We start from the raw sequence: 23216 nt of genomic DNA, 5'->3' as shown, positions 1-23216 counted from the left end.
TCAATTGATTTTAAGTTCCACCAGCTGCCGTGGTGGGAATTGAACCCATGTCCCGAGAGCATTAGCCGGGCCGCAAGATTACTCGGTCAGTGTCAATACCACCACGCCACCATCTCCCCTAAACAAACTGGAGAGGGTAAAAGCAAACTACTGCCGATGCTGGAATCTGAAACAAAAACAGAAAATGCTGGACAATCTCAGCAGCTCTGACAGCATCTGTGGAGAGAGAAGGGAGCTAACGCCTCAAGTCTGGATGACTTTGACAAAGCATCATCCAGACTTGAAACGTTAGCTCCACTTCCCTCTCCGCAAACTAGAGACGATTATGCTTCAGAGAAAAATGCAAGGCGATAATTAGAAGTTTACAAAGCAAATTGAAATATCTTACATGGCCTGTAACAAGTTGGAAGAGCGGGTCTACATTCTAATCAGATATTAGCACCTCACATGGGTTACTGTGGAATTATTGAATACATTCAAGTGATTTGGATCCTGAAAAAATGACGTTAACGTCAGCACCAGCGAGCTGTTTTTTAATTGCCGAATGTTGTTCGAACATTGAACGCTGAGCCGGCAATATACAATCCTTCATAGTATTTAAATTGTTTTGATCTCGAGTACCCTGTCTGAAAGGGTAGCAGAAACAGGTTAAATAGTATTTTTCGACCTGAATAGGAAAATTTAAAAAGTTGCAGGGCAATGGGGATAAAGGGGGGAAGTTGGACTCGTTGACACAGGAGAGAACGGAGAGAGGAATCAAAGACCAACCACTTGAAGGCAAATAAATCAACTTATCCGAACAGTTCAAAGGATACAACAGACAGGTTGGGATTTAGGAAATAGCGATGTTCTTTTTCAGCAGTTTTCAATGAAAGGTTTATCAATGAAAGGTGTCATTGACAAATTCTACAGGACAGATTTGAGAGGAATACAAGAGAAAATGCTGGAAAATCTCAGCAGGTATGGCAGCATTTGTAAGGAAAGAAAAGAGCTAACGTTTCGAGTCCAGATGACTCTGTGTCAAAGTTAAAATGCACAGTGGGAGATATTTATACTGTAGGGTGAGGGAATGAAAAATGAGTCATAGCCACAGAAATCAAAGGAAGAGAGTGCTAATGGTTTAGCACAGGGCTAAATAGCTGGCTTTTAAAGCAGAGTACTGGTTTAGCACAGGGCTAAATAGCTGGCTTTTAAAGCAGGCCACGGCAGGCCGGCAGCACGGGTTCAATTCTCGTACCAGCCTCCCCGAACAGGTGCCGGAACATGGCGACTAGGGGTTTTTCACAGTAACTTCATTTGAAGCCTACTTGTGACAATAAGCGAATTCATTAATGGCAGTCCCCAGAGAGAATAAAAGATGTGAAAAGCCAAACAGCCGAGAAACTAAAATCAGAAGGTAAGCTGTATCAGGTGGAGATGTGGGGGGAAGGGTACATTGGTGGGAGAGAGCTAAAATGAGAAAAGGGGGGGGGGGGTGCGAATGGGGAAGTAAGGGGGAAAAAAGGTAAGAAAAGGGGGGGATAAGTTAGGGGGATAAGCTAGGGGGGTAATATATATAAAGAAAGACAAGAAAGAAATAAAAGGTAATGGGATCAAAACAAAGGGGTCGAGGTGGGGTACAGCTAATCAGCTGAAGTTGTTGAATTCGATGTTAAGACCGGAAGGCTGTAGCGTGCCTAACCGGAAGAGGAGGTGGTTGGGGCCTGCAAACTGGAAGCCGTCAATATGACGCAGGGCATCAGAAGAATTCCGGATGTAGGTGGGGAGAGAATGGACCAGAGGAATGAGGATGGAGTCAAGATGAGAGGAAATAGGTTTGCTGGAGCAGGAGCATGCTCACACAATGCGCCTACCGGACAATCCTTTTTGTGGATTTTGGGAAGTAGGTAAAAGGTCTTTCCGGGGTTGGGAGACTATGAGGTTGGAAGCCATAGGGAAGTCCTATTTATTTGAGATGAATAAATATGGCTTCCTCCTGCTCCTGTGTTTTATATGCATGCATAAAACTACCATTCAACAATACACAGACAGGCAGGTTACGTGACACAATAAGAAAAATATAAATAAATATCTGAAAAGTATTTTGTTCATTGGGTGGAATTTTTCAATAATTTGTCAGTGTATCAGACTCTGACTGGAAGCGGCCATAAATCTCTCCAGATCCGCCGCTGAGTTTTCAGGCCAGGTCTTGACAAAAGGAAATCAACAACTGTGGTTTATGCCGTCAGTCTGGTGAGGCGGGACCCGATAGAGCAGGCAAGGCCGGCTGCACAGAGCTCAGGCCTCCATCTTTGAAGCATACCCTGATCAGGACTGACCTGAAACTCTCCTCAGTGACCCCTCCCCACCACAAAGGTAGCGGAGGCTCTACCCCACCCCCACCTGTTCCCCCAGGCACAATTATCGGGGGCTCTCCCCTTATTCACCACCCCCCTCCCACACACAGTGTACAAGGATCTGGGGCTCACAGCGTCCGCCCCCCCCCCCCCCCCCCCCGGCCGACCCCACAACATAATTATTGAAGGCTCTTACCCTCTCCTCCCCACAGTGCACAATTAATTATTTAATAATCTTTATTGTCACAAGTGGGCTTACATTAACACTGCAATGAAGTTACTGTGAAAAGCCCTCAGTTGCCACATTCCGGCACCTGTTCAGGTACACTGAGGTCCCGCCAGCTCGGAAGGAGCAGCAGCCTGCCATTTGAGTACAAAAGCAAGAAGGCAACCATTCTGAGGCACCCTTACGCGCATTTTAAAGTATAAATAGCCACAACACCATGACCACCATGGTAGCAGAGAGATTTCTCCACAAGGTGGCCGCAGATGCGGACCTGGAAAATTTGTTGGAGCCTCTTTGGAGCATTTGCACTCAGGCCAGACCCTGGAAAGCCATCTCCAAGCAAATGGCCTCGTCCCTGATGCATTGCGGGGAAATTCCAGTCAGGCTCTGACATATGGCGTTAATGAGCCATTAATCCATCTCAATCGACTATCCGTGCATTGCTGGTGAACTGCCCTTCTGACCTCCCTCTGGAAAAGTTGTCCAGTCGTAGGATAGTGGCAGCAAACTGGCACGCCAGCCAGTGGCAAATATTTCTGCACTCAACCACCTGCCTCTGTTATTGCTCATGTGAGGACAAAAATCTTCCCCTTTATGGGAAATGCTGCTGGCTGTTCCAAAATGGCCTGGAACATTCACTTGTGACGAGCTTTTGGTTGGGGCTGGGAGATGCAGGAACATCCTGGGAAGCTTACTGACTATGTTCTAATGACAGCCCTGAATCTGAAAGTGGTCGAGGAATGCAACCAATTGTCTCCTTTACAATACATGTTTAAAAATTGAAAGAAATAAACCCATATGCTGACCTCTTTTCTGCATTGCACCACACTGGAAATATGTGTGCAAAATTTTTATCCCAAATTTTGAAGCAGTTGCGAAGGCAGAGCGGACAACATGGCCGGGATTCTCCAAAATCCCGGCTAGGTTTTGACGCCGGCGTCAAGGGGCCTCCTGGCCCAGTGACTCAGTGGCCCTCAAGGAGCCAGCACAGCGCCGGAGTGGTCCACGCAGGCGTCAACCGGCCTCCTGGCCCAGTGACTCAGTGGCCCTCAGGGGGCCAGCACGGCGCCGGAGTGGTCCACGCAGGCATCAACGAGCCTCTTGGCCCAGCGACTCAGTGGCCCTCAGGGGGCTAGCACGGCGTCGGAGTGGTCCATGCAGGCATCAACGGGCCTCCTGGCCCAGCGACTCAGCGGCCCTCAGGGGGCCAGGAGTGCTCCACGCAGCCCCGGCGTCGATACGCGGCCCGGCACTGCCGGCGCGGGTTCACGCATGTACGTGGCGGCCGTTTCTGTACTGGCGCCGCGTAACATGGCAGGGCCCTACAGCGGGACCGCACGGAAGGGTGTAAGCCCCCTCCAGATCATGGGCGCCCTCTGATTGGTAGCCCCCGGTCGCGGGCCTGGCCGTCGCGGAGGCTCCCCCCCCCCCCCCCCCCGCAGAGTCTGATCCTCCCGCCCCCCCTCCCCCACCAGGATGGCCATTGCGGCCATGGACCTGAGCCCGGCAGAAATTCGGCCGGTCGACTGCGGAGAATCGCCACAGGGGCCTCTTTCAGCGGCCCCCGACTGTTGCCACGTGCCGACCGCGCGGGCGTGACGTGCGCCGATTCTCCGGTTGATGGAGAATCGCGTCCCGGCGGCAGAGCAGCGTGGCGGGAATTTTCCATGTCACTGCTGATTCCCTGACCCAGTGCAGGGTCGGAGAATCCTGGCCCATGAGCGATTCAGTTTTCACTTCAGTGGGTTTCCCAGGGTTCGGGGGGGGCGGGGGGTGGGTGCGGGTGGGTTCATGGTAGCATAGTGGTTAGCACTGTTGCTTCACAGCTCCAGGGTCCCAAGTTCGATTCCAGGCTTGGGTCACTGTCTGTGCAAAGTCTGCATGTTCTCCCTGTGTCTGCGCAGGTTTCCTCCGGGTGTGCAGGTTTCATCCCACAAGTCCCGCAAGACATGCTGTTATGTGAATTGTAGATCCTTAATTCTCCCTCAGTGTACCCGAACAGGAGCCGGAATGTGGCGACTAGGGGCTTTTCACAGTTACTACATTGCAGTCAGTGTTAATGTAAGCCTACTTGTGCCAATAAAGATTATTATTACAATATGAAAGTCCATTGACCATCGCCGAGAAGATAGAATCCTTCTGTCAACCAACGGCATGCCGCTGAGAAACATGTGCCTGGCAGATGGATTCCGCCCCATAACTATTTAAAAGCACTGCTATGACATTACGGACAGCAGAAAGATCAAAACACAAACAATTTGGCTTTCCAAACTCAAACTGGGATGTTTAAAATACATTTCAGGGATGTGGGCATAGCTGGTTAGGCCAGCATTTAGTGGCCATCCCTCGTTGCCCTTCAGAAGGTGGTAAGTTGCCTTCCTGAACCGCTGCAGTCCATATGGTGTAGATACACACACTGTGCTGTCAGGGAAGGTGTTCCAGGATTTTAACCCAGCCGCAGTGAAGGAACGGCGACACATTTCCAAGTCAGGGTGGTGAGCGATTGGAGGGGAACCTTCAGGTGGTGGGGTTCCCAGTTATCTGCTCCTCTTGTCCATCTAGATGGTAGCTATCATGGGTCTGGAAGGTGCTGTCTAAGGAACCTTGGTGATTTACTGCCGTGCATCTTGTAGATGGTACAAGTCATGCAAAATAGACATCAGCGGGAGTGAAGATCCCGCTGGTGGCCAACTATAGGCCACCTCCATTTCCGGCAAATGCGCTGTAGGGGCGGGTCGAGTTGGGTTTGGGGGGGCTGAAAATCCCACCCTTGATATGTCTCCGAATGCAGTGGGTTGCCAAGAGCTTTCTTCTGCTAAGTACAGTTATTCTAGTACAGCCCTGGGGAAAATTGACGTACAGAGAGATCTGGGAGTTCAGGTCCATTGTACCCTGAAGGTGGCTGCGCAGGTCGATAGAGTGGTCAAGAAGGCATACGGCATGCTTTCCTTCATCGGAAGGGGTATTGAGTACAAGAGTTGGCAGGTCATGTGACAGTTGTATAAGACTTTGGTTCAGCCACATTTGGAATACTGCGTACATTTCTGGTCGCCACATTACCAAAAGGATGTGGATGCTTTGGAGAAGGTACAGAGGAGGTTCACCAGGATGTTGCCTGGTATGGAGGGTGCTAGCTGTGATAGGAGAACAAAGAACAAAGAAAAGTACAGCACAGGAACAGGCCCTTCGGCCCTCCAAGCCCGTGTCGACCATGCTGCCCGACTAAACTAAAATCTTCTACACTTCCTGGGTCTGTATCCCTCTATTCCCATCCTATTCATGTATTTGTCAAGATGCCCCTTAAATGTCACTATCGTCCCTGCTTCCACCACCTCCTCCGGCAGCAAGTTCCAGGCACCCATTACCCTCTGTGTAAAAAACTTGCCTCGTATGTCTCCTCTAAACCTTGCCCCTCGCACCTTAAACCTATGCCCCGTAGTAATTGACCCCTCTACCCTGGGGAAAGACCTCTGAGTATCCACTCTGTCTATGCCCCTCATAATTTTCTAGCTCACATCAGGCCGCCCCTCAACCTCCGTCGTTCCAGTGAGAACAAACTGAGTTTATTCAACTGCTCCTCATAGCTAATGCCCTCCATATCAGGCAACATCCTGGTAAATCTCTTCTGCACGCTCTCTAAAGCCTCCACATGCTTCTGGTAGTGTGGCGACCAGAATTGAACATTATACTCCAAGACGTTGAGTAGATTAGGATCATTTTCATTAGAAAGACGGAGGTAGAGGGGGGACCACATTGAGGTCTACAAAATAATGAGACGTATAGACAGGGTGGATAGCAAGAAGCTTTTTCCCAGAGTGGGGAACTCAATTACTAAGGGTCACGAGTTCAAGGTGAGAGGGGAAAAGTTTAAGGGAGATATGCATGAAACGTTCTTTACGCAGAGGGTGGTGGGTGCCTGGAACGCATTGCCAGCGGAGGTGGGAGAGCCGGGCACAATAGCGTCATTTAAGATGTATCTAGACAGATACATGAATGGGCAGGGAGCAGAGGGGTACAGATCCTTAGAAAATAGGCGACAGTTTTAGATAGAGGATCTGGATTGGCGCAGGTTTGGAGGGCTGAAGGGCCTGTTCCTGTGCTGTAATTTTACTTTGCTCTTTACAACTGAAGCCTCACGCTAAATAAAGTGAACTTGTTGACAAACAACTATTCATAGGAAAAGGAGGCAAAGCACAGAATAAAATTTTTAAAATTAATTTGCTACCCTTCAGTCTCATCACAGCCTTTTTGCTCCCATCTTCACTCTGCCATTTAACTTGGGTATTTGACTTTCTATTCCTCCAGCAGCCAATATAAATATAATAAAAATGGAAGCTCCCTGGGGAAATCTACCAGTTGTGTTCTGCCAGTTGAGATCATATCCATTATCTCTGCTCCCAGTTCCGCCCCCGCCCCCTCCCCCACCATCAACTCATCAATTCCTCTGTCAATAGGTTAACTGCAATTCGATGCACTCTCATTTTTGGTCAGTCTTTCATGTGTAACCTTATCAAGTCCCTTCTGTAAGTCCATATAAATGACATCCCGATCGCTAGCAAGCTATTTTCTTTAAACAGGGATATATGAGAGAAGAAAAGCAAGGAATCTCTGCACAGGCAATGTCAAGAGTGACGTAGTGACGTGTTCCAGAAAGGGGTGCAGTTGGCTGAAGTGGATGAGGCTACTTCCGAACCAATAATCTCAGAGTGATTTTCATTTATTCTCTCGTTGTCACTGATGAGCTAACTGATGGGAATGTAGTAATTAGCTGTCAACAATTGGGAAAACAGCACTAATTTAACTGGGACCATCATTCCAGGGGAAAGAACTGGAGCCTGATCTTTAAAAAAGATTGGCCGGACAGGGACATCCAACATTTTGTGCTACCACCTGATGGAGTCCGAGAGACGTGCCATAACAAATTCCCCAGGCGATGGAGCAGACACACTCAGGTGATGCAACTGACAGACGTGTCTCCGGCTACCATTTATTTCAGCCCCTTTTCCATGCCAGTCACAACACTGGAACATGAGTGGTCACAAACATGTACTAGGTGTGACAGAAGTGTCAAGGTCGGTGACAGTCCATTGAAGCGGTTTTCTGAGAGGGAGGGGAAGCATTTTAGGTTGATAGAATTTTAAACTACTATAGCGTAACATTCATTTTCATAGTTTTGTGCTGCAAATATAATTTAAAGAATCGTGGAATGTAATGACAGGATAAGGGTTCAAACTTATTCTATGTGGGTCTTGGTCAGCCCACAATGGGAAAACCAAGTGGAGCCAAACTACAACTTCAAAGGGAAAGGCAGAAAGCCAGAGGGGTGGTGTTGGAGGTGTGTTCCAGTTCTGTCGGGGAGTCCAAGTTGCGGTGTCACTGGTGCACTTTTACATGCTTGTTGTAGCCTGGAGCTATGGGCAGTGATGGTAGAGGCTCCAATAGTCTTTCCGTCAAATAGCTGACTAGGAATCGCTCCCGCTCTCACTGTCTGCCCTCTGAATATGTTGGGAGGATTTGGAGGATCAAAGTCAACCTGTTTGGCCATGTTATGAGCTCAGCATCCTTACAGTCATCAAGTCCTGGAGTGCAACATAAACCCAGGCTTGGAGACAGGGATGCTGCCCCCTTGTGCCCTCCCAGCCAGTAGGGTAAACAATCCAACGTCTCTCTCAGGGCATCAAAGGTGCAGAGCTCGAATACCTCGCTACTCCTCCCTTCCCTCCCTTCTGCAATTGATAGCCTGCTGAAACTTGGCTTCACCTTGTCACCAGTTCCTGCTTTTACGCCCTTTTCTCTGTCACTGGTTTGAATGCTGATGGAACGCTGGCCTGTGTGGGTGTGTATTGGTGTTGGGCTTGCTGAAACCTCATCATCGAGGAATCAAAGGTTAACAACTCTGGATTTATTACTGTTTGAGACAGGTTCTCATTCCCACCTGCTTCAAGAAGACCACCATCTTACCGGTGCCAAAGAAGAACCAGGCAATGTGTCTCAATGACTACCGTCCAGTGTCCCTGACATCAGTCGTAATGAAGTGCTTTGAGAGGTTGGTCATGAAGCGCATCAACTCCATACTCGCAGAATTCCTTGATCCACTGCAATTCGCATACCGCTGCAACTAGTCCACAACGTACACCATCTCCCTGGCCCAAGACTCATCCCTAGATCCTCTCAACAACAAGAACTCCCACATCAGACTCCTATTTATTGACTACAGCTCCGCCTTTAACACCATAATCCCAGCCAAACTCATATCAAAGCTCCAAAACCTAGCACTTGACTCCTCACCCTGCAACTAGATCCTCGACTTTCTGACCCACAGACCACAATCTGTAAGAATAAAGAACAACACTTTCTCCACAATAGTCCTCAATACCAGGGCCCCGCAAGGCTGTGGAATTAACACCCTACTATACTCCCTGTTCACACACGACTGCATGGCAAAATTTGGTTCCAACTCCATCTACAAGTTTGCTGACGACACAACCATAGTGGGTCGGACCTCGAATAATGACGAGCCAGAATACAGGAGGGAGATAGAGAACCTAGTGAAGTGGTGCAGCGACAACAATCTGTCCCTCAATGCCAACAAAACTAAAGAGTTGGCCATTGACTTCAGGAAGCAAAGTACAATATACACCCCTGTCTGCATCAATGGGGCTGAGGTGGAGATGGTTAACAGCTTCAAATTCATAAGGGTGCACATCACCAAAAATCTGTCCTGGTCCACACACATCAATGCTACCACCAAGAAAGCACAACAGCGCCTATACTTCCTCAGGAAACTAAGGAAATTCGGCATGTCCACACCGACTCTCACCAACTTTTACAGATGCACCATAGAAAGCATCCTATCTTGCTGCATCACAGCCTGGTATGGCAACTGCTCGGCCCAAGGCCACATGAAACTACAGAGAGTACTGAACATAGCTCAGTCCATCACACAAACCTGCCTCCCATCCATTGACTCTATCAATACCTCCCACTGCCTGGGGAAGGCGGGCAACATATTCAAAGACCCCTCCCACCCGGCTTACTCACTCTTTCAACTTCTTCCATCAGGCAGGAGATGTAAATGTCTGAGAACACGCACAGACTCAAAAACAGCTTCTTCCCCGCTGTTACCAGACTCCTAAATGACTCTCTTATGGACTGACCTGATTAATACGACACTCCTGTATCCTTCACCCGATGCCGCTGTCTATGTATTTACATTGTGTACCTTGTGTTGCCCCATTATGTATGTTCTTTTTATTTTATTTTATTTTCATGTAATTAATGATCTATTTGAGCTGCTCACAGAAAAATACTTTTCACTGCACCTCGGCACACAGGATAGTAAACAAATCAATCCAATCCAAACGCTAGATGAAAGGGTCTTATCGTGTCACCAAGTCGGGCGCAACAAGGCCATTATTGTACCCTACGTTGCTAAAAGGGTACTTATCATGTTCATTTGGCAAGAGTTATACTGAGACCTACCAAAGGTGTAAAGGTATATTCCTGGTATCCCAAGAATTCAACCAGTATTCCCCTCAACATGGGGGACAGGGAGGAAATGCAAAAGGTTTACTGTTGAGTCCACGATAAGCAGGATGCATAGACGATAGTAGAAATTCCTGAACAATGTTTATTACAATACCATTCCAAATACTTCTCCACTCCTTTAAGGGTCTGCAACCAGGCCAGGGGTTTTATGCAGCTTGGGCTCGCCTTGTTAAGGGGAAGCCCTGCCCCCTTAAAGAGGAAGTACATCCTCCTTAAATGGGAAGTTCATAATCCAGGGAGGCATGGGAAACTGTATGGTCCTGTACCCACGAAACTCCTTTGTGGCTACAACATTTACCCATGATTCTTCCTTCTAAATGTTGCTGGTCTTCCAAAGTGGGACAGAATTCCACTTAAACCAGGGCTCATTTTGAGGTTCCTGGCCCCTATTGGTGATCCATGCAAGTCGCAGAAGTTCAGGCCCATTGGATTGAAACATGAATGAGCACATTGAACACACATGATTGGAACCACGGTCATAGACTCTAACATATTGGACTCAAGCTGTTAAGACACACTATTGTCTCAAAATGTCACAGTACCATTCATCTCTGTCAGCGTCGCAGTTACAGTGATACTTGGCATCCAAGCAGCTCTCCTCGAATCCACAGGCACATTTCTGAACACCTGGTGATGAACCTCCCCAGTAAGTCTGCTTCTCATTGGTCCTCCCAATCCACCAGGTCAATGGTGTCCCTCCTGAAAGAAAATATAACATAGAACTTGACAGCATTTTATAGGCATGAAGCAAGCATAGGTTTTGAGGAGAAGAATCACTGTTAAAAAAAATGGAATATCGCAACCTGTTTATGTCTTGCCTGCGGACACAGGTTGCAAGATGTACAAGCTGTGCGTCATTAATCCTGTACAGAAACTTACTTCAAGCATGAAATGCACAGCCACTTAAGATCTTTTACAGGCAATTACAAAAACTGGAATACTGCCAGAACGTGAAAATAAAAACAAAGTAGCTGTGATTGTATGATCTCTTCACTGTATCAACAAACATGAAGAGACGGATGTTAAGAGGATTACCATTGAATAGTTGGTTTAATGATGTTTGCTACACGATTCTATGCAACTTCTCATCATTAAAAAAACAATTAAAATGTGATTTATCATCACTCAGGAACCTGTATTCCCATCGTCTCCGGGACGTTTTAATTATCTGGTATTTAGTGCACAGTAACTGGCCACTTAACACATCTGGTTCAGTCCAGTGTTTGTGCTCCACACATACATTGCCCCATCTCTTCCTATCAGGTTAACCTCTCATTTCTCACTTCCTCAACGATATCTAGCTTCCCCTCAAACACACTGATGTTGAACACATGGTTGCAAGGATCACCTTCTCACCACTCTTTGCAAGGATAAAGGTTTTCTCCTGACTTCCCTATAGGGTTTATTAGTGACTATGTTATGTACCAAGGGCCCTGGGTTTGAACTCCCCTACAAGTGGAATCCACTTGGGCGGGTTTCCCCGCCTCGCCGCACCAGATTCCTGGGGCAGCATGCGGTCGGGATTCTCCGTTTCGTCGGCTGGTCAATGGGGTTTCCCATTGTGGGGCAGCCCCACACCGTCGGGAATTCCCCGGGCTGCCGGAAAAATGGAGAATCATGACAGTGGAGAATTCAGCCCCTTGTCTATGTTTATCCTATCAAACCTGAATCAATTCAAAAGCCTCAGCCATCCCTCAAAATTCATGTTTCTAAGTGAAGAAACCCAACAGGTTACTTTTACGTAGTTCTTACTGCTCAGTTCTGTTATCAATCCTGTAAATCTCTTTTGCTTTCTCCAGAGCCTTTACATATTTCTCATTTCTATTCCTTCAGAAAAGAACCAAGTATTTTGTTTCCATTTTTAGAATTTGTCAGCGATTCATAGATTCATAGAGCATTCCATGCAGAAGGAGACAATTTGGCCCATCGAGTCTGCACCGACCCACTTAAGCTCTCACTTCCACCATAACCCCGTAACCCAATAACCCCTCCTAAACTTTTTGGTCACTAAGGGCAATTTATCATGGCCACAGTGCTATCCATTTGTGCTACCGTGCTGCCCATCCCAAAGATAATTTTAAAAATCCTTGCCTACTCTTTCTGTTGATTGTTTAAATAATTCAAGAAACTTGAACATGTGTGATGTTCCCTTTTAAAATAATTCATGGTTATTTGTTGTCATGGCCTAAATCGTTCGGCATTGTGATGGTCGGAAAACAGACAGATGACCCAAGATGTGCGTCGGGGATCAGTGGAAGTTCAGCCATGCCGATGCTCCAGGTTTGCAGTGGAGTTCTTTGTGTGGAACTATACATTCCGCATTTCTAAAGAAGCCGAGTTTGGAAAACCCAGCAGGGAACGCAGGGCAGTGTCAGGGCACAGAAAAGGTTGAGCGAAGCAACAATCCGACCATTGCTGCTACTTTGCGGAAGGTCCGAATTGATATTTTACGTTTCTATTATATGGCTGGTGTGGGAAGTTGAAAGGTTCACCCTGGTGCTCTTTAGAGGTTAAGTACTTTGGCTGAGAAATTCAATCACATGTAATCATCCCGCACGGTGACTTGATGGGACATGTTGGAGGTGTGCTACAGCCTATATTAAAGGCATAACTTGAGGCATACAAAACTAGGGTGGTCTAATGCCATTTATGACCCTTGTTGTAAAATCAGGCTGCATTGTGCCTAATGCAGATCGGTTCAGGGAACATGGTCCTCATGAACCCTGACCGTGGCAGCACAATAGAACAGTGGTTAGTACAGTTGCTTCACAGCTCCAGGGTCCCAGGTTCGATTCCCGGCTTGGGTTACTGTCGGTGCGGAGTCTGCATGCTATTGCCGTGTCTGTGTGGGTTTCCACCAGGTGCTCCGGTTCCCTTCCACAAAGATGTGCAGATTAGATGGATTGGAAATTATAAATTGCCCTTAGTGTCCAAAATTGCCCTTACTGTTTAGTGGGGTTATTGGTTATGGGGATAGGGTGGAAGTGTTGACCTTGGGTAGGGTGCTCTTTCCAAGAGCTGGTGCAGACTCGATGGGCCAAATGGCCTCCTTCTGCATTGTAAATTCTATGAAGGTTAGGTGGGGTTACTGGAATAAGGTTTAAGTGGGGTGCTCGTCCCAAGGGCTGGTGCAGACTCAATGGGCTGAATGGCCTCCTTCTGATGATTCTTTAATCACTGGCAAAAACTTACTTTAATAAAATAGATATGTGAATGTATTTCCAGGAAGTCGAGGAATGCAACACCCAGCTCTACTGAGGGAACAAAGATCATTGCTGGCCTTCTGTTGGCCTCCAGATCCTGCCCTGATGCAACAATCTTCGATCTCTCTCTTCCCAATTATTACAGTTTAATCTCTGCTGATGACAGCCCTGAGTCTCTACCCAATCACTGTCTCCCCATCCGCACTGTACACTCTCTCCCCTCTCCCCGTTGCTTCATTCTTCCATGACCAACTAGGGGTGGTGCGTTTGGAGGGATGTTCGGGAGGGGGGGGGGGGGGGGAACAATTGGGGAGGCTGTGGGATGCATTATCAGCCTGACAGTAGCTCCAAATTGAAATGATCTTCATGGCAAGTAGCCTGGGCACATCATGTGGTTGCCGCTCCTGTGTCTAATGGAACTGAGGCTCGAGGTTTTACTCATTCTGGTATGTGTATCACTCTCTGTGTCCCATTCAAATGGGTGTGGCCCTAACTATTGCACACAAAGACTTGAATCGGTACAAGAGAGGCTTTATTACTGTGAGATGCTATTCCTTCTGCTGCAGCTGTAGAATGGCATCTCAGGGAAACTTATGAATATTTATACTGCTCCCTGTGGGCAGAGCTAGCCGGCAGGTGCTTACCGGAAAACCTGTAATACAGGTACTGTCGTCCATCCCCTAATGCAAGCACACACATATATATACAGTGGTAGATCACCACAATGGGCAGCACGGTTTGGATTAATTTCCAAGCCTTGTATCCAGCGATATTATAACTAATAAACTAACTGATGGATTCCTTTGTTTACATTTCATTTGATTTTAGTAAAGGAAAATCTGCTGAGGTAGAACATGCCTTCAACATCTTTCTGTGCATCTCCATATAAAATATATAGTTGCGTTCTGATAGCTCTCTCCCTGGCAGCTAACTGGCAATAGAAACAGAACAATATACCGCAATAGCTATGCTTACATCAAGAATTTATTTGGTCTTTCTGCGTATGTGTCATGAAGCACATTTTGATGGCAATTTTGAAGGAGGATGTTTTTGGTCTTTGCTGTGGAAGTTCTTCTGCTGGCCTGCTGCTGACAGTTTAATATTACTTATTTTGTTTTATATTTTGCTGTCTTGGCTATTGTTAGTGAAACGTCAAACGGGGGTTGACAGGAGAGCACCCACAATGTGTACAGTGTGGAGGGATTGACTTAAGATGGTGACTATATTTCAATAGTACTTCATTGGATGGGAAGGATTTTTTGGAAGTACTGGGATTGTGATTGGCATTATGTAAATTAATGCAAAATTTTTAGTTCTGTAATTATTGCTGTTTCCAAAACAAATACAACTTTCAGAGAAGGGAGAAGAAAAATAAACATTTTTTGTATTTTTATAAATTTAGAGTACCCAATTCATTTTTTCCAATTAAGGGGCAATTTAGCGTGGCCAATCCACCTAGCCTGCACATCTTTGGGTTGTGGGGGTGAAACCCACGCAAACATGGGGAGAATGTGCAAACTCCACACGGACAGTGACTCCGAGCAGGGATCGAACCTGGGATCTCGGCGCCGTGAGTCAGCAGGGCTAACCCACTGTGCCACCATGCTGCCCGACAAAAAAAGAAACATAAGGAAGAAGAGTGAGAATATAAATTTCAGTGCAGTGACATTGTGACCATCGGGTATGATTTTGATGTGCGTTATGACCACAGCATATGTTAATTGCTGAGCAAACCAAATCTCAGAGGTAAACTTGGCTTACAGACCATAACTTATTTTTTGTATTCTGAAAATGAGAAGTAAACATACTGATCTCATCAACTTCTGGGATTTTAAAATTGAAAGGTTGATTAACAGAAGAAAAGAAAACTTAAGCACACAAGATTGCAGTTAAACAGTTAAAATTGGTCTTGTCAAAAATGCCTTCCAAAAGACTTCCTGCTTGGTCAGATCCACAAGTAAACATCTCCCAGGCAGCATTCCCACATATATGTTTAACTATAAAAATCTTGTAATATTACCCAAGGAATAACTGTTGTCTTTTTAATAAAGGCATACCACACGGCCTCTTAGACTCACTTCCACTCTGCTGTGGAAATTCAACAAACCTTCAAAACTCAGGCTGCTTTTCACAGCTCAAGACATTTAAGGCTCAACTGAATGGCTGATTCAAACTTTTCACAGCCCAGGACTGCTTTCAGGAAGCCTTCCCCAAACAGCCAACACAAACTCTCTCCATATCTCCTTAAATATCTTTGTCCCCTTTCATCCACAATTCAACTGCCCTCAGCACTTCATTGAACTCAACTTTTCCAAATTATAAAAAACTTTCATGTTAAATTTGACTCTGGTTTCGGGGTCAATAAAATTAAATATACTCTCTTCTGTTTACCCATTAAATTCCTGTAAGATGTTTCTCCTCAGCTCTGACTTCCCTTTGATATTTAAACAAACTCAACTTATCTAAAAATGCAAACGTTAGATCCAACCTTTTTCCTTGGACCTCAAACCCACCATAATATCTGATTATAAATGCACAAACCTAACATCTGTTATGCTTTTATGCCTTAAACCTTCGACAAATGGGCTCTGTCAACCATTTCCCATGTCAATTAAACCATTTACACAAGTGCACACACACCATGCAACACACACACACACACACAGGCATATGCACACACACGGTCTTCTTTACAGAACAACACAATATTCCCCAAAATATAAAGAAAACACCCATTCACACATTTGAAATAAATTGTTTTGCTCAGGGCAGTATAGAAAGAGGTAAGTTTTATTGAGATCTATCTTTTGAGCAGTAGCAATATTATCATTATTAGAAAAAGGAAAGAAGGGGCAAATTAAATTGAAGATCGACTGCCAAAAGCTGCTCAGACTCTTCAAACTTAATTGCAAAACCAGGATGAACACACAGCTTCATACAAAATTCTCAACTTATGCTTGCAGGATACATTGCTCATTGTGCAATTTTTAGATGCTCAAGTCACTGAATGGTGTCTGCGTTGTTCTGACGCTTAGACATGAGAGTTAGAAACAATATTTGTCATGTGAAAAATGAACCTCTCTGATGACTTAAGCTCGGCTCTTACAGTATGATTGTCCAGTTGATCTTATTTTGACATCTGCAGTGTGTGAAATAGGTGGTTGACAGTGCAAATTTCACAAGTTGATCGTTAGTTTTGACAGCATTTGGAGCAGGCTATCTAAAGCCCAGTTCGAAGGCTTAGCTACAATAGTATACAATATAAAATATAAAATTTAAAATATAAAATAAAAGTAGGGGCTGGTTTAGCACAGTGGGCTAAACAGCTGGCTTTTAATGCAGAACAAGGCCAACAGCGCGGGTTACATTCCCGTACCAGCCTCCCAAAACAGGCGCCGGAATGTGGCGATGAGGGGCTTTTCGCAGGAACTTCATTGAAGCCTGCTTGTGATAATAAGCGATTATTATTATTATTAAAATAGACATCCTGGGTAGGTTAAGCAGGGTAGCACAGTGGTTAGCACTGCTGCTTCACAGAACCAGGGTCCCAGGTTCGATTCCCGGCTTGGGTCACTGCCTGTGCGGAGTCTGCACGTTCTCACCATGCCTCCATGGGTTTCCTCCGGGTGCACCGGTTTCCTCCCACAAGTCCCGGACGACGTGCTGTTAGGTGCATTAGACACACTGAATTCTCTCTCAGTGTACTCGAACAGGCGCTGTAGTGTGGCGACAAGGGGATTGCAGTGATTTAATTGCAGTTTAATGTAAGCCTACTTGTGACAATAAAGGTTATTATTATTATTATTATTGGTAAGAATGGTCAAGAATGAAAAGAGATGTCATGAAATGCATGAAGCTCACATCCTTTGTGCATGCCTTCCTAGCATTTAACTGCACCTCGAGTACCCATTTAGTTGTTAACCCAATCGTCTGCTATCAATGTCTTATCAATTGGTAAGGTTTGTTAATGTCAATTATATTGTTCATGTTAAAAAAAGGTGCTGGGTATTAATTGCCTTGAGCACATACAAAGAGGGCATCTGCGGGCACTGTCGAGAATGGGCTGTTTCCTCACCCCAAGGGACGATATTTTAATTTTATAATTTTCCTGTGATTTTTTTTTAGTGTCACCATTTTGTTTTTAAAAGAGTATTGTTGCGGGGTTGTCCCTGATGGCACCAAGGGGTCAGAGGGGCATCATTACCCTCCGGAATGACATTTTGGTTTGATTTTGCAAGTTTCTTCTAGAAATATTGATTTTCCTTTTGTTACAGTGAACCACCAGGGGCTGTTGCCCCTCTCATTAATTTGATTTATTGATTGTTGTTCATTAAAAAGAGACTATGAGTAGGGGACAGCTGGGGCACTGGGCGTTGGAGAGGTGAGCAGTGAGACTGAACAATAAACTCTCTCAATAAAGGAAAGCTTTGCTGGAATTTTCCTCATTTTCCGGCAGCAGTGGGGTTGGTGGGGAGGGGGGTGCCATAGAACGGGAAAGATCCCACCACGGGCCAATGGAGGGCTGCCTCCGCAAAATCTTGGCCTTTGCGTCCTGGTTTCAAATTCACCTTGGAACCTCTTAATGTACCATGGGTGAACACATCATTGGTGCAGGAAGCTGGTCCCTCCTCTTTATTTTAGTAGAAACAGAGGAACATAGCAATGGAAGTAGGCCATTCAGCCCCTTGAGCCTATTCCATTAAATCATAGCTGTCATGGAAGCCCCAGCAGCAGAATTAGTCTCTTAGGATAATTCAACTCACTTTATCAGTTTAAATATGTTAATTAAATCACCCCTCAATAGAATAACTGCCATGCATTCCAACCCCATTTGGCTATACAAAACTGGGTGGGGCCATATGAAGACAGTCATTTTGCACCGCCAGAGGCAACAACAATGCTGACCAATATTCACCACATTGATGCCGACGCAGAACTGCCATGAAGACCTTCTAAACCTACCGAGCATGCCCGAGCATGCAAACTCAAATCACGCAAGCTTTTCTGGAGCTCTGCGATTGCTTTGAGGGAAGGAGGTTTGGATGTAAAGGCCAAATGCCACAATCTCTGGGTTAACGGTCACACAGTGGTAAGCACTGTTGCTTCACAGCATCAGGGTCCCAGGTTCGAATCCCACGTGGTTCACTATCTGTGCGGAGTCTGCCCGTTCTCCCTGTGTCTGCATGGATTCTTTCCCAGTGCTCCGGTTTCCTCCCACATGTCCCGAAAGACGTTCTTGTTCGATGAATTGGACATTCTGAATTCTCCCTTTGTGTACCCAAACAGGCGCTGGAATGTGGCGAATAGGGGATTATCACAGTGACGTCATTGTAGTGTTAATGTAAGCCTACTTGTGACAATAAAGATTATTATTATTATTAAACCCAGTATGGCCATCAAAAAGAGCTGATAGACGAGCCTCCAGCATGTGACCTCAATCACACAACAAGATCCTTATTCTCCATTCAAAGACATCCATGTCCCTTCTACAAATGGTATTTCAAGCAAAGCCCACCACGTGACTACGGTAACCCAGATGAGACGGCCCAGCACATTGTGAATGGACGTGGCTGCTGGATTCAGGAAAACCACTTCACAACACATAGAGCGATGTCTTGGCAGTTGAACTTAGACTTAGACTTGTGAAACTGCAAGGTGTCATCCACAAGAAGATTAATACACAGCATCGAATTCCATCGAATTTCTGTGTGCTTTTAAATTGCTGATAGGATTTCACTAATAATAATCTTTATTGCCACAAGTAGGCTTACATTAACACTGCAATGAAGTTACTGTGAAAAGCCCCTAGTCACCACATCCCTGCTTGGGTACACAGAGTGAGAATTCTAAATGTCCAATTCACCGAACAAGCACTTGTGGGAGGAAACCAGAGCACCCGGAGGAAACCCACGCAGGCACAGGGAGAATGTGCAGTCTCTGCATAGACAGTGACCCAAGCCGGGAATCAAACCTGGAACCCTGGCACTGTGAAGCAACAGTGCTACCCACTGTGCCACCGTGCCGTCCATTGATCTTATCAATATCTTGCACAGTCAAGGTGGACAACACTCCCAAGACGGCTGCTTTGGTCGTGACTGGGGGGAGGAGTGTGGGGCATAATGGTTAGAAATACCTGAGAATTGAGGCGAGTCTTTTACCCAGTCTGTCTCAACGCTCGGGCATCCCTCTGGACTCCTGTACTCTGCTTTCGGAGATGGTGGGATGACTCCATTTCAAACATACCTCCCTGAAGTGTGAATCACTCCATTCGGGGGCCTTTCTACAGGGTTGGTCCAATGAGTCGGTAAGTTTGCCAACTCTGGCTACCTGCCTCTATGGCAAAATTCTGGGCAAGAGTTAACATTTCAGGTCAACCACCTTTCATTCATCATTTTCTGATTCCAAAAGTTGCTGAAGGCAGTTGGCCGCCTAAATCATCGATCTCACACCTCTGTGAAACACAAAGACAGGAAAATATTTTTATGAGAAAGAATTATTCTATGTTTAATTTCCCTTCATTTTATAGCTGCATCATTTGTTAAGTAGTGATGAAGCCAGAGGGTGGAGGCATTTCCTTGGTTACTGATTAACAGATTACACCTATCACCCTTCAGTTAATATGCTCCCCTGACAACAGACGGCAACCCATTTGAAATTTCGCAACCAAAATAACAATTTTACAATTATCAGCTCAAACACAAAAGACAGATGATTAAAAAGAAAAAGCCCATTACATCAAACTTGGTACTTGACATTCAACTCAATATCGGATTAATCTGTGCAAAAGTCTCTCTCTATTGTTCTGGTTTCGCGAATGTGCATTTGCGTTCCGGCATTTTGCTTGCATTCCACTTCAGATAAACACACGCCAGAGCCAATTATAAATCTTACTCAAGCAGAGTGCTCCCACGTTTTAATCATTTTCTTTCACTCCAGGTATTTTGAATTTGAAATCCCACAGGAATGATCCCCTGGAATTAAGGACCTGTCATATGAGGAGCAGATGAGCACTCCAGGTCTGTACTCAATAGAGTTTAGAAGGATGAGGGGGGATCTCATTGAAACTTACAGAATACCGAGAAGCCTAGATAAGGTGGACATGGAGAGGATGTCTCCACTGGTAAGAAAAACTAGAACCAGAGGGCGCACAGCCTCAGACTGAAGGGGTGGTCCTTTATTCAGCTGGAGTGTGGTGAATCTGTGGAACTCTTTGCCATAGAAGGCTGTGGAGGCCATGTCACTGAGTGTCTTTTAAACAACGATACATAGAGTCTTAATTAATAAGGGAATCAGGGGTTATGGGGAGAAGGCAGAAACAAAGAATTTTAAAAATACAGCACAGGTGCAGGCTCTTCGGCCCTCCAGGTTTGTACCGGTGATGATACCAACCTTTGTCAAAACCCTCAGCACTTCCCAGTGCCGGATCCCTCTATACCCATGCCTTTTGAATGCCATTAAGGTATCTGCTTCCACTACCTCCCCTGGAAACATGTTCCAGGCACTCACCGCACTCTGTGTAAAAAATCTGCCTCACACATCGCCTCTAAACTTTGTCTCACAGACCTTAAACCTATGCCCCATAGTGACTGACCCCTCCACCCTGGGAAAGCATGCCTGCTCATCAACTCTATCAATGCCTCTCACAATCTTGTAGACCTCTATCAGGTCGCCCATCACTCTCCATCATTCTAATGAAAACATGCAAGTCTATTCAGCCTCTCCGCATAGATAATATCCTCCAGACCAGGCAACATCCTCGTATACCTCCTCTGCACCCTCTCCAAAGCCTCCACATCCTTCTGGTAGTGTGGCACCCAGAATTGTGAGTAATATTCCAAGTGCTGTCTTAGCAGGGTTCTATACAACTGTAGCATGATTTGCCAGCTTTTATACTCAATGCCCCATCCAATGAAGATAAGCGTTCCATATGCTTTCTTGACTACCTTGTCCACTTGTGTTTGCCACTTTCAAAGTTCTGTGGACCCATACGCCCAGATCTCTCTGACTTGCTATATTCCGAAGAGTTTTGCCATTTACTGTATATTTCCCCTCTGTGTTAGACCCACCAAAATGCATAACCTCATATTTGTCCAAAATAAACTCCATTTGCCATTTCTCTGCCCAAGTCTCCAAACTATCTGTGTCCTACTGTATCCTCTGACAATCCTCAATACTCTTTGCCACTCCAGCAACCTTGGTGGCATCCGCGAACTTACTAATCAGACTGGCTGCATTTTCTTACAAATGGGGATGAGAAACATATCAGCCATGATTGAATGGCGGAGCAGACTTGATAGGCAGAATGGCCTAATTCTGCTCCCATATCTTGTTGCTTTATGGTCTCATGGTCTTAAAAACATCTTGAAATGCCCTCCAGTGACTATGATATTGTTGTTCATATATTCAGACTATCAAATTACTTCTAGTTGTTATGTCTGGAATGGGAGGAGCACATAGTTTACCTTGTCCCGTTACTCCACAATTCATACCATTATTTAAAAATGTAATTCACTCATCAAAACGGCCAGTTATGCACCTTCACTGCCATTAGACACAGAATAATAGACTTTAACCAGGTTTCCTTCATTAAACTCAGAATGATTTATTATTAAAAAGAAAAGGTTTTTTTAAAGACAATTTGCAAGAACTGGTTAACATACGATTTGTAATCTGTAAGTGCAACTCCATCTTTCTTTTAGATGACTCAAGCGCAAACATTCAAACAAGCAAAGGAAAAGCAGACATGGACAATTGAAGAAAAAAAAACTTCACAAAGGATAAAGTTTGCAAGGTTTTGACATTGTTGATCTGGTGCTCCTTCGTGTAAAACAGGTCACTCATCCCAGTAGATGTCCGGGAGTTCTCATAAATGGAACTTCAGCGTGGAGGGGAAGATAGCTGCCGGATCCCACAGTGGATGTCGTGAGCTACTGGCCGCCAGTGGGATCATCTGGCCCCACAGAGGTGTATAGGCTTTTGTCTACACACCCGCCTCATCCCTGAGGAAGCTATCTCAAGGGGTCAACGTCAGCAGGACCGTAAGATTCTGTTGGCGGGAGGGACTTTTGGTTTTTATTCACTTTAACATTGAAATGTCACTTAATGTAAATGAAAAAGAAAAAGAAAATCCATATATATATAGTGCCGATGATGACCTTCTGGCATTCTTAAGCACTTCTCACCCAATGAAGTACATGCAAATTTTAATTTCTGTTACACTTAAGAAACACAGCAGCTAATTTGTGAATAGCAAGGCCCTACAAACAATGAGATAATGACCAGATAATCCAATTTAGTGACATTGGTTGGTCATAAGCATTAGCCCGGATTGGAAATAATCCCTCTTCTCCTCTTGAAATAGCACCATTTGATCTTTTACATGCAGTTCACCAATATCTCTGATAGTGCAGCACTAAGTGCCACCCTAAGTTACGTGCTGAAGACCCTGAAGTTGGACTTGAAGTTGTCACCCCAGGTGAGAGAATACAACCATTGAGTGATTTAGAGCATAATTACGCCATTTGGCCCATCGAGTCTGCTGTGCCATTCGATCATGTCTGATCTCATCCTGGCTTTAATTCCACCGTCCTACCCATTCTCCATAACCCTTCAAGCCATTACCAATTCAAAATCTAACTCCTCCTTAAATTTACTCACTGTCCCAGCATTCACTGCACTCTGGGTAGTGAATTCCACGGATTCACAACCCTTTGGGAGAAGTAGTTTCTCTTCAGTTCCATTTTAAATTTTCTACCACTTATCCTAAGACCTCTCGTTCTAGAATGCCCCACAAGAAGAAGCATCAGCTCTACGTCCACTTTATCCATACCTTTTCGCATCTTGTATACCTCAATTAGATCTCCCATCATTCTTCTATACTCTACAGATTATAGGCCAAAACTG

At 45.4% G+C, this 23216-nt stretch overlaps 1 protein-coding gene across 1 annotated transcript in view; it reads right to left on the bottom strand.

The window, feature by feature from the left end:
• The window catches only part of LOC119962140 (contactin-associated protein-like 5), a 1413266-nt gene that overhangs the window by 364214 nt on the left and 1025836 nt on the right, over positions 1 to 23216 (bottom strand). The window contains exon 14 of the mRNA XM_038790064.1: positions 10653 to 10809. Coding sequence (XP_038645992.1) covers positions 10653 to 10809 — 157 coding nt within the window. The remainder of the gene's footprint in view (positions 1 to 10652; positions 10810 to 23216) is intronic.

The sequence above is a fragment of the Scyliorhinus canicula genome, chromosome 2 (genome assembly GCF_902713615.1).
Source record: "Scyliorhinus canicula chromosome 2, sScyCan1.1, whole genome shotgun sequence".
In the NCBI taxonomy this organism is placed as follows: Eukaryota; Metazoa; Chordata; class Chondrichthyes; order Carcharhiniformes; family Scyliorhinidae; genus Scyliorhinus; species Scyliorhinus canicula.
This window is presented reverse-complemented; position numbering and strand designations above follow the sequence as displayed.